The sequence below is a fragment of the Engraulis encrasicolus genome, chromosome 4 (genome assembly GCF_034702125.1).
Source record: "Engraulis encrasicolus isolate BLACKSEA-1 chromosome 4, IST_EnEncr_1.0, whole genome shotgun sequence".
NCBI lineage: Eukaryota > Metazoa > Chordata > Actinopteri > Clupeiformes > Engraulidae > Engraulis > Engraulis encrasicolus.
Window position 1 is genome coordinate 30,730,931 of NC_085860.1, and position 13,715 is coordinate 30,744,645.

The 13,715-nt window shown below is 44.0% G+C and overlaps 1 protein-coding gene across 1 annotated transcript in view; it reads right to left on the bottom strand.

Moving 5' to 3' along the window:
* Window positions 1–5,736: 5,736 nt before the first annotated feature.
* Window positions 5,737–13,715, bottom strand: part of parvg (parvin, gamma) — a 12,064-nt gene continuing 4,085 nt past the window's right edge. Inside the window, exons 5-11 of the mRNA XM_063196105.1 lie at window positions 12,412–12,470; window positions 12,237–12,292; window positions 11,988–12,049; window positions 11,577–11,645; window positions 10,636–10,737; window positions 9,538–9,610; window positions 5,737–6,148 (exon numbers count right to left, since the gene is read on the bottom strand). Coding sequence (XP_063052175.1) covers window positions 6,075–6,148; window positions 9,538–9,610; window positions 10,636–10,737; window positions 11,577–11,645; window positions 11,988–12,049; window positions 12,237–12,292; window positions 12,412–12,470 — 495 coding nt within the window. The 3' untranslated portion in view covers window positions 5,737–6,074. The remainder of the gene's footprint in view (window positions 6,149–9,537; window positions 9,611–10,635; window positions 10,738–11,576; window positions 11,646–11,987; window positions 12,050–12,236; window positions 12,293–12,411; window positions 12,471–13,715) is intronic.

Consider the following 13,715-nt stretch of genomic DNA (forward strand, 5'->3'; position numbering starts at 1 on the left):
GGCTGGCTAATTCAAATGCATACACCACCACAGCAAGGCATTGCGGTGTGGAGGGCTATGGTTTATGTTCAGACACAGTTTTTTTGTCATGACGAACGCAGTGACACCGTTTCATTCCACCTCTGTTATGACAAGGTGAATTGCTCCCAATGCGTCATCTATGAAATAACCAATTTGCTCTTTAGTGTGTGTGTGTGTGTGTCTGTGTGTATGCGTGTGTTTTTACACTAAACATTTCAAAGAATTTGGCCTTGAATTGAACCCATTTCATAAGAAACCAGAGCCTCTTAACTTACACCATATAAGTTAAATCATACGGTGTCCTCCACCTTGTAATTTGTGTTGGCAAGTGCAAGTGTGTGTGTGTGTGCCTCACCATCTTGGCCTACAGTGCTTTATGGGAAGCATGGCAGTTCAGCATTAGTTCCACTCTTGCTTTGCCGGATGTAATGCTTTGTAATGATCATAATTCCATGATAGCCACTCTGGTGTCACAGTCCCAACAGGGGCTGGCAATAACCTTCAGTGCTGCAAATGGAATAAGATCCACTTACACAAGGTGGGTTGTTAAAAATACATGTACATGGCCACGCAGCCTCCAACTCTCCCAACGATTGCAGGGCTGGTAGGTGACAGACCCCCCCATCCTAACCACCCCCCCACCCCAGCTCTGAGACCCTGGAACTTTCCTCTCCTGCAAATAATTGGTCTGGAAGAGGAGAGGTGCTACATTATATTACCGTCTCCACCACCACCAACACACACCACCACCACCTCTTCCCACCCACCCTTCCTCCTTGACCACAGACAGAAATTGAAGGGCTTTTTTTAATGGCTCCAGTGTAAAAGGGAGTTAATTGGGACTTTGGTACAGAGGCAAGAGAGATCGGGGAGCAGTGTTCTCATGGGACTGGCTGGGGCTGTGATGGACATCAGGGAAATGAGATGGCTCAGTGTAAAGCGCTCTCCAGACTGCGCTTGGAGCATGTGTGATATTAGCAATTTTCCAATTTTAACACAACAAAAGCTCAAGTGGCTGGGTGTTGCTCACAGCTCACACACAAGAGTAGGTAGTCAACTGCATATTTCTGTCCGTGTTCATGCCTTTCTGTAGCTCTTGAAATAGTTATGACCATTGCGTCTACCACTGTGGCGATTGACATGACCAATGGTAGGAACTGACTGGACTCAGTGAATGAGTAGCTATTGATTGAATGAGTCATGTGGGCTTTAAAAAAAAAAGACAGTCATTCGATACCTACTGCGACATGCAGTGCTTTCGTAAGAAGAGAATCCATACAAACTCTATGTGCGTCAATACTTGAAAACAAGGGGTTGTTTTCGGATATAGAATTCAGAAAGGGTTGCACAAAGAGAGAACGGTTAGTGAAATATACCAATATCTGCATCTCGGTGAGATTTTGAACATCAACACTTTTGAGTGAATACAGCTCTGACCTTCACAAAAATGTTTGAAGTTGTCTTACTGCATGAATGTATGCGTATGTGGCTTTCACACCTAAGGCTGTTTTCCACTGCCAGTTTTCTGGTAGGCCTACAGCTCGACATAGTGTGACTCGGCAGCCACTTTTTGCTTCACGATTGAGCTGGGTCGTGTCCAATTGAAAAGCAAAAAGTGGCAAGCTGTAGGCCTACCAGAAAACCGGCAGTGGAAAAGAGCCATTAGAGACATTAGTCAAACTGCAAAAGAGGCACACTTATTTGCAAACATTTCTGTGCAGCCACATTACATGGTGAAGGCATCATACATCGTTACAAGTTTTATTACATTTAATATTTGATATGATATGTGAAAACAATAGAGGGAGAAATGAAGAGACATGTTCTATTCTATGTGTGGCAGGGTAATGTGTTGTAGGCTATTCCTCCTGGGTGCTTTAGTGTACAACAGATGACTGATAATCCACCATGGCAGCTATTTGGCTATGATCTTCCTGATGCAGGCTTGTCACTGAACCCACCAGATAATCACCAGAACAACACGTTAATCCCTGTTTACACGTGCACACGCATGCACACACACACACACACACACACACACCACAGGAATAGAGCTCAGCGCTAGTTCTGGGCCAAAAGAGCTGAACAGACGAACAAACTTTTCAAAAGCGTGTCTCACAAATAATATAAACATTACAAATCTCCCCACTTCCTGGGGTTTGCTGAGACATGAACCACAGTAATCAGCCCGGTGATGGCCCTCGGCTGCCTTGTTGCCTTGACAGCAACAACTTCTGAGATGGGCCACAGAGCTCAGTGCTGGGTTATGTCACCTTGTCCCCTAATCATCGGCAGCAGCGGCAGATGAGACAGTCTTCTCTGTGTTTCTCTCTCTCTCTCTCTCTCTCTCTCTCTCTCTCTCTCTCTCTCTCTCTGTCTCTCTCTCTCACCCCATCCTCAAAGCCAGACAGGTTGCGGGAACTTTTCCCTCAGAAGTTTGTCTCACCGGGTGCCAAGAGAGGAGGCGAGCGGAGAGAGGTGAGGAAGGCATGCGGGCGGGCGGGCGGACGGATGCGAAGCTAGCGGCTCGTGCGCTCTCCTCCTCTCCGTGACTCACTCTCATCACATCGCTGCCGGGTTTGACAGCCCCAGTCACCGGGGCCGAGATGCATCATTAAGGCACGAGGTGACTTGACAAAGGAGCAGCCAGCCTGCTCTTAAAGGACAAGCCCCCTTCACCTGACAGGGCCAGCTGTGCCAGTGCTCTATGGCCCCTACACACCACTGAATTAGAAACACACCCCTAACGAGAGCCTTTATGTCAGAGGCCTTGAAAGGATGAAGGATGTAGCCTTTCATTCGGACACCCACTCGCCTCGCTTCTCATGACAATCGGGAACATTTTAATGACTTTGTTATTTTTTGTTCCCCTGACACCTTTGTTCATCCTCTCTCATTCCCTCCAGCCATTTCCCCAGCTTGTTTACCTGCACATGCTCCCACTGATGGGGCTTATCCATGTTGCCATGCTTTTCAGGGGAAAAGATTGTCTTTTTTTCTCTTCTTCTGATCTTGCTGACCCTTTTATGGTGCCTCGGGCTCCGTTTGCCCACTCCTTAGTTATCTCAGTTAGCCTACTCCTCGAGTCCTCGGTCTGCCACAAAACCCCTTTCACTGTCTTCTTCTGATTACACCACCCCACTTTCCTCCCACCTCACATCACAAGCAGAGTCAACGACAGGAAGGAGGTGTTACAAATGAGGATGATTTGCATTCTCTTTCGCAATCTTAATTATAGACATTCATCACCAGGGCTGGACTGGGGGAGAAATAGGGCACAGGCACTTTTGTCTTCATTTTTTTGTTTACTTTTCACGGAGGGGGAGGGGGGGCTGTGGCGCAGCGCGCTAAGTCCCCCACATTTGGGCTTGCATGCCCACCCATGGGGACCCCGGTTCGAGTCCGGCCGGGGTCGTTTCCCGATCCTCCCCTGTCTCTCTGTCCCATTCGCTTCCTGTCACCATCTTCGACTGTCCTGTCAAAATAAAGGCATAAAAGCCCATAAAAAAATATAAAAAATAAATAAATAAATTTCACGAGGGTGTGGGACCCACCGGGAAATGCCCGGTATGCCAGATGGCCAGTCCATCCCTGCTCATCACAAGGGCCCAGCCCTAGTCTTTTTTTTACTGACACCTGATTTTTTTTTCAGCAGGAATGACGAGGGTAAGTATACCCCTGCCAGACTCCGTAGCCCAGAAGAGCATCACAATCATCACCCCATCATAATCTAAATATACAGCTCCTCATAGACACTTGTGACTGACATGAGATGCATTTTGAAAGCTAGACGTGAGTGACTGTTTCCCACACTGACATTCTTTAGCAGAGAGAAAAAAACAGACTGTTGTATTCATCTCCCAAGGGGTAGACCTAAATTATCCAGTGCTATTTGTCGCACAATGGCATCTTGGCACGTAGTCAGTCTTAAGTCTCACCAGATCAGGAAAAGACAACAATTAGAGTTATGCTTGCATTCACTCTATTTAATTATCCTCCACAATACCGCTGGAAGGTTGTGTGCATTATTTTTTAACAAAGCCCCAATCAGGAAATCTCCAGTAGATCCTTATCATCATTACATTAATGATGCTTACATTAGCATAATGGTATTGGTAATTACTCTGTCTCTTCTCCTGCGCTGCCTGCACTCTCCGGGACTTGGCTAATTGGCCTGCAAATGAATTCTCGTGTGGTGGGAGCATCCTCTTGCGTTGCTGGGGGAGCACAGCCTGTCAAACTTGCTTCCAGTCAACGACTGCCCAGGTAATGGTATGCCGACTCATGGGGTCAAGCGGAAATGTCGGTCATATTACATTTTCATTGAGAGGAGCGCAAGCGGCGGACGGTGCATGAGGCCCGTGGACTGTGAACTTGTGTTGTCTGAAGCCGGTCATGCAAATATAGGCCAACTGCGCACAAGGTTCAGAGGTCAAGACACCTGCTGGAGCTCAGACGCAGAGCAAACACCGGATATGTTGCATTCTTGTCACGTAGGTGCACCACCTCATTTGGTTTTCAAATTTCCAGCTCTACGTACTAAGGGGCGGACATGCAAGCAAAGAGGGATCTGCTTAGTCCAGACCTCCACCACCACCACTGGGGTGTATTGGTGCTGCGTGTGAAGTCAGATGGGAACACAGGGTCAGAGGTACTGAACTTACCGGCTTGGGCGTCAAGCCTCTGGGAGATGGGTCATCAACATGAGCGCAATGTCTCTCTTCCCTGAAGGCAGAGAGTTGTGTTCTGCATATACAAGAGAAGTATAGCTTCTCTAAAAGCAATCTGAATTTTGAATTATTCAGGCTTGACAGGCCACATTCAAAATTCAAACAAAAATGTTACGTTTGAAAGCCAGAGTGAGAACGATGGAAATAATTATGCATAAAGATAATGCATGGTTGTTGTCACGTACAATGTGATGTACTGTATTTAACTGTCTGCATGCCCATCCTCTACTGGCTGTTATGAATCAGTCAAATGCAAAAGAAACGTATACATGGTCCCTGTTAACCATGTTCCATTACAGAATGCACATCACAAACATTTACAGCAAACATAAAGTGAAAGAGAACAGACTGGATGCATATCAAAGGGAGATGTGAAGATCACAGGAGCTCTCCACAGCCTTTAGAACTGCTGAAAGAGAGCCCTTTGTTACTGACTGAATTGAACAACACTGAATGGACACTTCACATTCTGCACATGGTGAAGCTCTAAAGAACACAGGGGTCAAGCTCACACTACATTTCAACATGCTCTTTACATCTCCAACTCCCACTCATGTCGGAAGCTACCACATTTGATCATCCTCAAAGGTTCTCACAACTGTGCTCCACTCTTTTGGCCACTTGACATAATGGCAAAAGAGACTATGTCATCTCTCACACAAACACTCTCCAGTCAGCAGATACTGCTGCAGTTCAAAAGACAAGTTAGTCAGATGAGTCAAGTCCATATGGCAGGATTGTAACCTTTATGCAGTGCTCTTTATGTGGGTCAAATGCGTGTTATGGTGAAGGCCACTAGATGCCCTTTTGATGTCGAATGGGTGGATGGGTGGTTGGATGGATGGCTGGCTGGATGGCTGGCTGGCTGGCTGGCTGGCTGGCTGGCTGGTTGGCTGGCTGGATGGCTGGCTGGCTGGCTGGCTGGCTGGCTGGCTGGTTGGATGGATGGATGGATGGATGGATGGAAGGATGGCCGGCCGGATGGATGGATGGATGAATGGCTGGATGGATGGATGGATGGATGGATGGATGGATGGATGGATGGATGGATGGATGGATGGATGGATGGATGGATGGATGGATGGATGGATGGATGTGTCATGGTCATCGCACAAAGGCTCTGGATGCCCTTGACTAATGGTAATTACAGAATGATAAATGTGAGAGGCAGTTTCGTAAAAACAGAGCGGGCAAGAAAGCAAAACAAAAGCCATCTAATCTGAATCTGTCTTCCTGACATGTTTGGACAAGCTGTTTTGACTTGAGGTAGCAGTAGCGCTGAGCGGTTCATAGTTCATGTGTTGCCATTGGTCTCTTGAAAGTTCATCTACTCTTGTGCTTCTTGAATAATGCGTACAGGACCCTCAGCGTAGCTTTGACATCCTGGGACACGATGCCTACCAAAATCACAACAAAAGAACAAAAGATAAACAGTGAGTGCCATTCAGGAAGCAGAGGGCATGAACTTCTTCCATCTTCAAAAAGAACATGTGGTTACTCTCAACTATTTATAATTTGTTTTTTTCTTTTCTTGGTCCACTGCCCACTGACTTTTGGGATCTTCCAGTGCGTGTTGTTTGCTCTTCTCTGAGGCCGGAGAAAATCTGATAACGGGCCAAGCGCTTAGTTGAAAAGACAGAAAAAAATCTTGTTTTCTCATACCCTCTATTGTTTGCCCAAATTCAAAGACATTTCTTTCAATCTGAGACATGACAAGTAACACATGAACTCTTATCATGTCCGCAAATCAAATATAATAGCTAGTGTTTATAGGGTTAAAAATTGGGTAACACTTTATATTAATGTCTGCTTATAAAGACTTAGCAATCAATTAACTAATGATGAACAAAACATTGACAAATGTTTTTATTATTAACTACATTTTGTTCATACTTCATAAAATATCTACAAATAATATGTTGACGATTTCACAAATCTTTTCACAGAGTATTAACGTCATTTACAAACAATGTGTTAATGTTTGAAAAATATAAAATATTAACATAACATTTACAATCATTTACAAGTAATTTACTAACATTTGTTAATGCTATCATCTGTTCATTATTTACTAAGTGTTATTAAGGCTTTATAAGCAGACATTAGCAGACATTAATATAAACTGTAACCAAAAATTATATTGGTCCATGGAACCCCTTTTGTCCTTTTTCAAAACTGGGTGAATTTGTATGTGATTCCTAAATGCCTTGCACAGTATCCTTGCTGTACATGTTGGATAGCTGCAGTCTATTTGGACAGACTGCATGTGGGTGTGTGTGTGTTCCAGATTATCTGCCTACAGTATAACACTTCTTATAGAGCCAGTCATATACATGCCTCCAATTAGCTGGGATACATTCTGCATCACACCAGCATTAGAAGACATGGTCATATGTCATTCTATCTCCCTTGTTAGAATATCTAGTACATGATGAAGTGCAATGACAATGTTTGCAACAACATGCCACATACTCCATGCATTACAGATAAAGGATCCAGGTTAGTATAAGGAGGAATACGTCCACTTCATCATAGAGAGTGGGCCAAATAACGTTTTAAATCTGGCAGTTTCTAAGTACACGCTTGAATAAAACAATATGTGGCAGGCAACATAATGTCAACAGAAACATAATGAAGTTCATGAAATTCATGAAGCGTTTGAAAATGGAGGTATTTTTGCCCCACTCTTCATGTTGTTACATTTAGCCACAGTGTAAAAGGAGCTCTAAATAAGCACAGCAATCAAACACATTTATATGGGTAAGGATGCTTGGAGCATCTTGAGTTGACTAGCTTTTTTTCTTTCTCTTTCTAAAAAGGGAGAAAATGTGGAGGCAAGATTAAACAAGTGTCTGCTGCAATGTAGGCCTGAGGGAACCGCTGTCTGCTTCTTCACATGGTGTGAACAGAAAAAGACAATGACAGCCACAGAATCACAGCATTCTGCTAAATAACCAGACCATACCTCACACAAATGGCCATGTTGCCCCAAAATCATCAGTACCTCACACAAGCCCATTGGCTAAGTCCTTATATGTACAGTACTTGTCTTTATATAGCCAACTATGAAGCACCTTAGTCTGGCTATCACGATTGCAAAGCTCTTTCAAACCTAGTCTGGCCAACCTCACATAAAATGCAATTTGTCAGAAGTGGGTCTAACCTGCACCAAAACAATGGCATTGCACAGACTAAATCGTGCATTGTGTTAAACTCGTGAAGAGATCTCCACGTTCCCAAAATCTTGAACATTGAAATGACAGGTAGGTTACAAGCTAGAAATGACCATAAATCATGATCCTCCTCTCTTCTCCTCCCTTCCCAGAGGTAGGCAGGGCCGGATTGAGGTGGTCTGGGGGCCTTATGCTACATGTTGCTGTGGGCCCATCAGGAAGGAAAATTTCAGGACAAATGTACATAGACAATGTCATAATTATGAGCGAGGAATTAAAGATAACCTGCCTACCAACTGTACTTAACACAAAAGATTAGCTTTTCAAAATTGCATCTTGTCATAATTTTGCAATTATCCACTTTTGGCCGATCAGGGGTCCCCTGGCAGTTGGGGGGCCCTAGGCTGCAGTCATATCTAGCCTGTGCGTTAATCCGGCCCTGGAGGTGGGCACTGTTTCATTGTTTCAAACAGCTCTATAGCTTCCAGAGGGAGGCCGTGGGCACTGTAATCAATGAAAGAAAGGTCAGCGATGAGGCATTTTGTGACGTTTTAATTTAATAAGTCAAACTGTGCATGGGGATTTCTCGTTTCCCTGCGGCTAAACTAATTACTTCACTCCATGAACTCTCACCCAAACATCCTGTATTCTGCTGCATGAGGTTATTTTTTGATAGCTGAAGCAAGGCTAATGGGGGTGACTCAATTGATGGCCTGCTTGTAGGTCAGATTGGATCATTTTGATAAGATGTCTGACTGCATTGCAGATTTTGTGCAAAGAAATAATGAAGGCAGCTCATCAACTGAACAAAGATCCAAAATACATATGCCCATGCTTTCATGAGTAGGCCTACAGATGCAATCAACCATGCATGGAAGGAGAGAGAGAGAGAGAGAGAGAGAGAGAGAGAGAGAGAGAGAGAGAGAGAGAGAGAGAGAGAGAGAGAGAGAGAGAGAGAGAGAGAGAGATAGACTTCCTCCCTTTTCAGATTACCATTTTATTCATTCATATAGATCACCCCTTGGATCAACTTGGCACCACAATCTGTCAGGAGCGAGTCGAAACACGCATCGAGACAAATCCAATTCCAATTCATATTCATCATTTAGCCAGTCCACCATCCACAGAGGGACATCCTGCTTTCCCCCGGGAGCTTTTGACTGACTAGAAAACTGCCGCTGAATGATTATGACCTCTGCTGAGCCGGGGCCGTTTAGTCTGCTCCTACCGGCTCCCTAGGCCTGCCACTCACATCGCTAACGCTGCGTAGCCCCGTTATTTATCCATTTGTATATCCGAACGGTGGCGCTGATGGGGCTGACGCTGAACACAAGGCGGTGGGCTCAAATCAGCTGGGGCTTATGAACGGTTCACTTCACAGATGTGCTTACTGTTTAGCATGCCTGAGAGCGTACACACACTCCACACTCAGGTGTGTCTGCCTGTGCCTGGCTTGCTTTGACTGCTGAAACCGAGGTAAACTAAACTGGCTTCAAGCACCAGCTATTACTCATGTGCTTTCTCTGCAGACCTCCACGGACGTGTGGCAACTGCAGGTGACATAAAAGAGAAATGTGGTTTTTTTTTCTAAAGCCAAGCCACAGTTATCTCACCTTGAGCGTCAACATTGTCCACCTGTATATCTCTGTCGCAGAGTATCTCCAGGGCCAAGGTGACATTGTGTAGCTGAGTGCAATAGACAATGGACAAAAAAACAGATTAAGAAAAGAATTTGGTCAGTTCATTACATTGTTGATTGCAGTGCAAGACTACTGTTGCAAGACTACCATTATACAGTAGTGCTGGCACTGTTTGACATTGTACAAAATATGTCATACAATCTAACCTACTTGCACTGCACATTAAGCTTAGGGTGAAGTTAGGAATGTAGGCTACAGCATTTGTGATAAATGTAGCAGGGTCGGTTCTACGCAATTTGGTGCCCCAAGCGAGCACAACCTTTTCTTTTTTGTGCTTTTAGAGATTGGCATTTGTACACATAGCATCCTACATCTGATCGAGTACAGCTGACCTAGTATATGTGCTCATGAATAATCAGTGTCAACTTTAAGTTCAGTGTTCTATTTCTCTTGACATTCTATCTACAGTAATTCTCTGGGATATTTAGGCGCCCCCATGACATTTGGTGCCCTAGATCAGTGTTTCCCAACCAGGGGTACGTGTACCACTAGGGGTACGCGAGCACACTGCAGGGGGTACTTGGAAAAAAAATAATTTTAACACATGTATGGAGCATAGTCACACTGCAATAGAATAAGTGATGTAAAACTTGACTAAGGGGGTACTTATGGCACAACGAAAAAGGCTTAGGGGGTACATGAGACAAAAGAGGTTGGGAAACACTGCCCTAGATGACCGCCTTGTCTTCCTATGCCTATCGATGACCTGACATGTAGGTACACTAAAAACAGAAATTGTAAATTAAGCCTTACCCTAATATATAACCTTCGTTGTAAGGACACAGGTGTGTAATATTTAGACGCAATACAATGTGGATTTGAATCATCTGATCATCATCTAAATGTACTTCTGACTGGCATATAGAGGCAGTAATAGACATTACCTCGTACAGCAGCACACATATTTTTGTAGTGTTAATTCAACAGTGTTTGGAGAGTAGGAGCAACGCTCTGCAACTCTTTAAGTGTTGATTGAACACCACAAACCTTACTGTGTCAAAAAAAGCTCACCATTTCGGGGTCAGAGGAGGGGCTGAGGGTGAACTCATAGAGGGGGATGAAAAAGCCCTCCAGCTGCCCAATCAGCAACAGCAACATCACACCATCTGCAAACTAAAGACACGCTGCAGGGTTAATGTACTATGAAGCCTTGAGCTGTCAAAGCAATGTGTCAAAGCAAGAATAGCCAGTAGATTTTGCAGTGTTAATTCAATACTTAGACTGTAGGGACAACACTGTTAAATTAGCCTCTCTAGAGTGTTGAAATAAGCACTGCAATTTGCAGTATAGTGTGTGTGTGTGTTTTGTGCCAATGTGTCATGTCAATGTGTCAATGTGTCGTGTCGCCCACTGCTGACACTGTGGAGACAACTGTGGATCAGTTGTGATGCCAGCTGTGATGCCAGGGGGAAAATCAAATGCTTCATTATAGAAATCTGTGTGTGTGTGTGTGTGTGTGTGTGTGTGTGTGTGTGTGTGTGTGTGTGTGTGTGTGTGTGTGTGTGTGTGTGTGTGTGTGTGTGTGTGTGTGTGTGTGTGTGTGTGTGTGTGTGTGTCTGTGTGCCTGTGTGCGTGTGCCTGTGTATGTGTGCCTGTGTTGTGTGTTTGTGTGTGTGTGTGTGTGTGTGTGTGTGTGTGTGTGTGTGTGTGTGTGTGTGTGTGTTGTAAGGACTTGTGTGTTTGGCTTGGTGTATGTGTATGTATGTGCATACGTGTGTGTGTGTGTGTGTGTGGCTTGGTGTATGTGTATGTATGCGCATACGTGTGTGCGTGCATGCATGCACCTTAGTGTGTGGTTGTGCATACGTGCGTGCGCATTTGTGTGTGTGTGTGTGTGTGTGTGTGTGTGTGTGTGTGTGTGTGTGTGTGTGTGTGTGTGTGTGTGTGTGTGTGTGTGTGTGTGTGTGTGTGTGTGTGTGTGTGTGTGTGTGTGTGTGCATGTGTGCTGGTACCTGCTTCTCTATTTCTGTCACCTGTAGGCCGAGGGGTGACATGTTCTTGTTAACAAAGTGAAGGATGGCCTTTTGGGAGAGAGAAAAAATATCATTATATATAAATATAATTATATAATATACAGTATAAATAATAATATAACTCGATTCAAAGTATTCCAAAATGTCATCCATCACATGTCCAAAAAGATAACACAGCAGAGCCAAAAGAGTTTAGTCATAATAATAGAATGAAACACATGACATAAAATACATAAAACGTAGAAGACAATAGGAAAGTCTGTGAAGATGTCATGTTATCCAAAAGGAATTAGTTATGAGCATTATACCCTAACACTTACAGTACACATACAATAAAACACATCATTACAGAAAAACATAAAACACAAATTCCAAAAAGTAGCTCAGCACCTGTTTAAATGCAGAGATCTTATGAGGTTCAAGGAGCATGAGCTCATCAATCAGGTCTTGCTCTACAGAGAGAGAGAGAGAGAGAGAGAGAGAGAGAGAGAGAGAGGCACAGGGAGAAAAGGCAGATTTTATCAAAGCGGCATTAATGTTCGCTCACGTCGCCTGATAAATGATATCACAAGAAAGAGGAACAGAGCAAATCATAAAACGACTTTTTTTTTTTTTTTTAAAGAAAAAAGAAAAACTAACTCTCTGAATCCTTTCCCGCCTCCGAGACGCTGTCCGAGGAGCCTTTGTCTGGGTTGCTGTGGTAAGATGATGAAAAGGGGAGATAAAAGGAGTCGGTTTCTTTAACACAGCGGCGGACGGACCAGAGGAACAGACAGCCAACGAAATTGAAATGCTGAAATTGAAATGGCCTTACCTCTGACCCTCGGTGATGTGCTCGGTGTGTTTATCAGACTTGATTCCACTTTTGCTGACCTGTGAGCAAGACGGATGTGTTTGTGAGCATGCTTGTGTGTGTGTGTGTGTGTGTGTGTGTGTGTGTGTGTGTGTGTGTGTGTGTGTGTGTGTGTGTGTGTGTGTGTGTGTGTGTGTGTGTGTGTGTGTGTGTGTGTGTGTGTGTGTGTGTGTGTGTGTGTGTGTGTGTGTGTGTGTGTGTGTGTACTTGCGTGCGTGCATCTGACTGTGATACATGAGCACTTTTCTTTTCAGACAGAATAGAATCATCCAATAACAGAATGGTCATATAATAAATCCTTTTGACCCATAGCTACACTGATGGAATAGCAGCACAGAAAAAAGTTCAGATAACAAAAATAGCATTTATTGCCAGATTGCAGTTCTTGAAACATTGTAGTAAATTATATGAGTAAGACAGGCCTACATGAAAACATATTAAGACAATGCGGTTCATGTCAACATGTTCTTGGTTTATAGCCCTGTCTCTGCTGCAAGAAGGCTAAGGGTATTGGGTGACACTGGTGCTGTGTTCCATTATTCACCCTCTGTACTGTGTACCTTGTTTGAGTGCAGTGAAGTACCCTTTCCACCCTCCGCAATTCACGAGGCGAGTACATTCCGATACCCGTTCTGTCTGATACACTTAAAGCGATGGTTCGGAGTAGAATCGCCCTAATGCCATTTGAACCGTGACACCCATCCACCTTTACACCCGAAGTGTTTTCTGCCGCAGACTTACATCAACAGAGTTGCCGTGTTATTCGATGTTTATTCCGGTTAGCTTGACTCAAGCGCATATGGATACTGGGCACCGTCTCCAAACTTTCCCCACAAAAATAACATGTCATTACACCAAACTTCTGCAGTAGCACAAATATGGTCTGTACTCACGAAACGAAGCATTTGGAAGTTTGGAAATAGTCCAGGAGTTTAGTATTATCAACACAAGCTGAATAGCTTCTCTGCTGCTAAAGCTGTGCCAACGTTACTTCCGTCATATGAGACAAGCCCGTAAAAGTCTTCAACAAACTTCCAGACGAGAGTGTTAAAAAAGTTTTCATTGAATTGTGATTAAGGCTTATATTTTCAAGGCAATACTTAAAAGATATTTCAAATCTTACCTACTATCAATTAGACAAGGATTTTCGTTATCAATACTGATGCTGAATTCACTTTTCATTGTGCATATTATGAGCTTCGTTTAGGACTCTTACATGCTTGTCTTAGATGACGGAAGTAACGTTGGCGCAGCTTTAGCAGCAG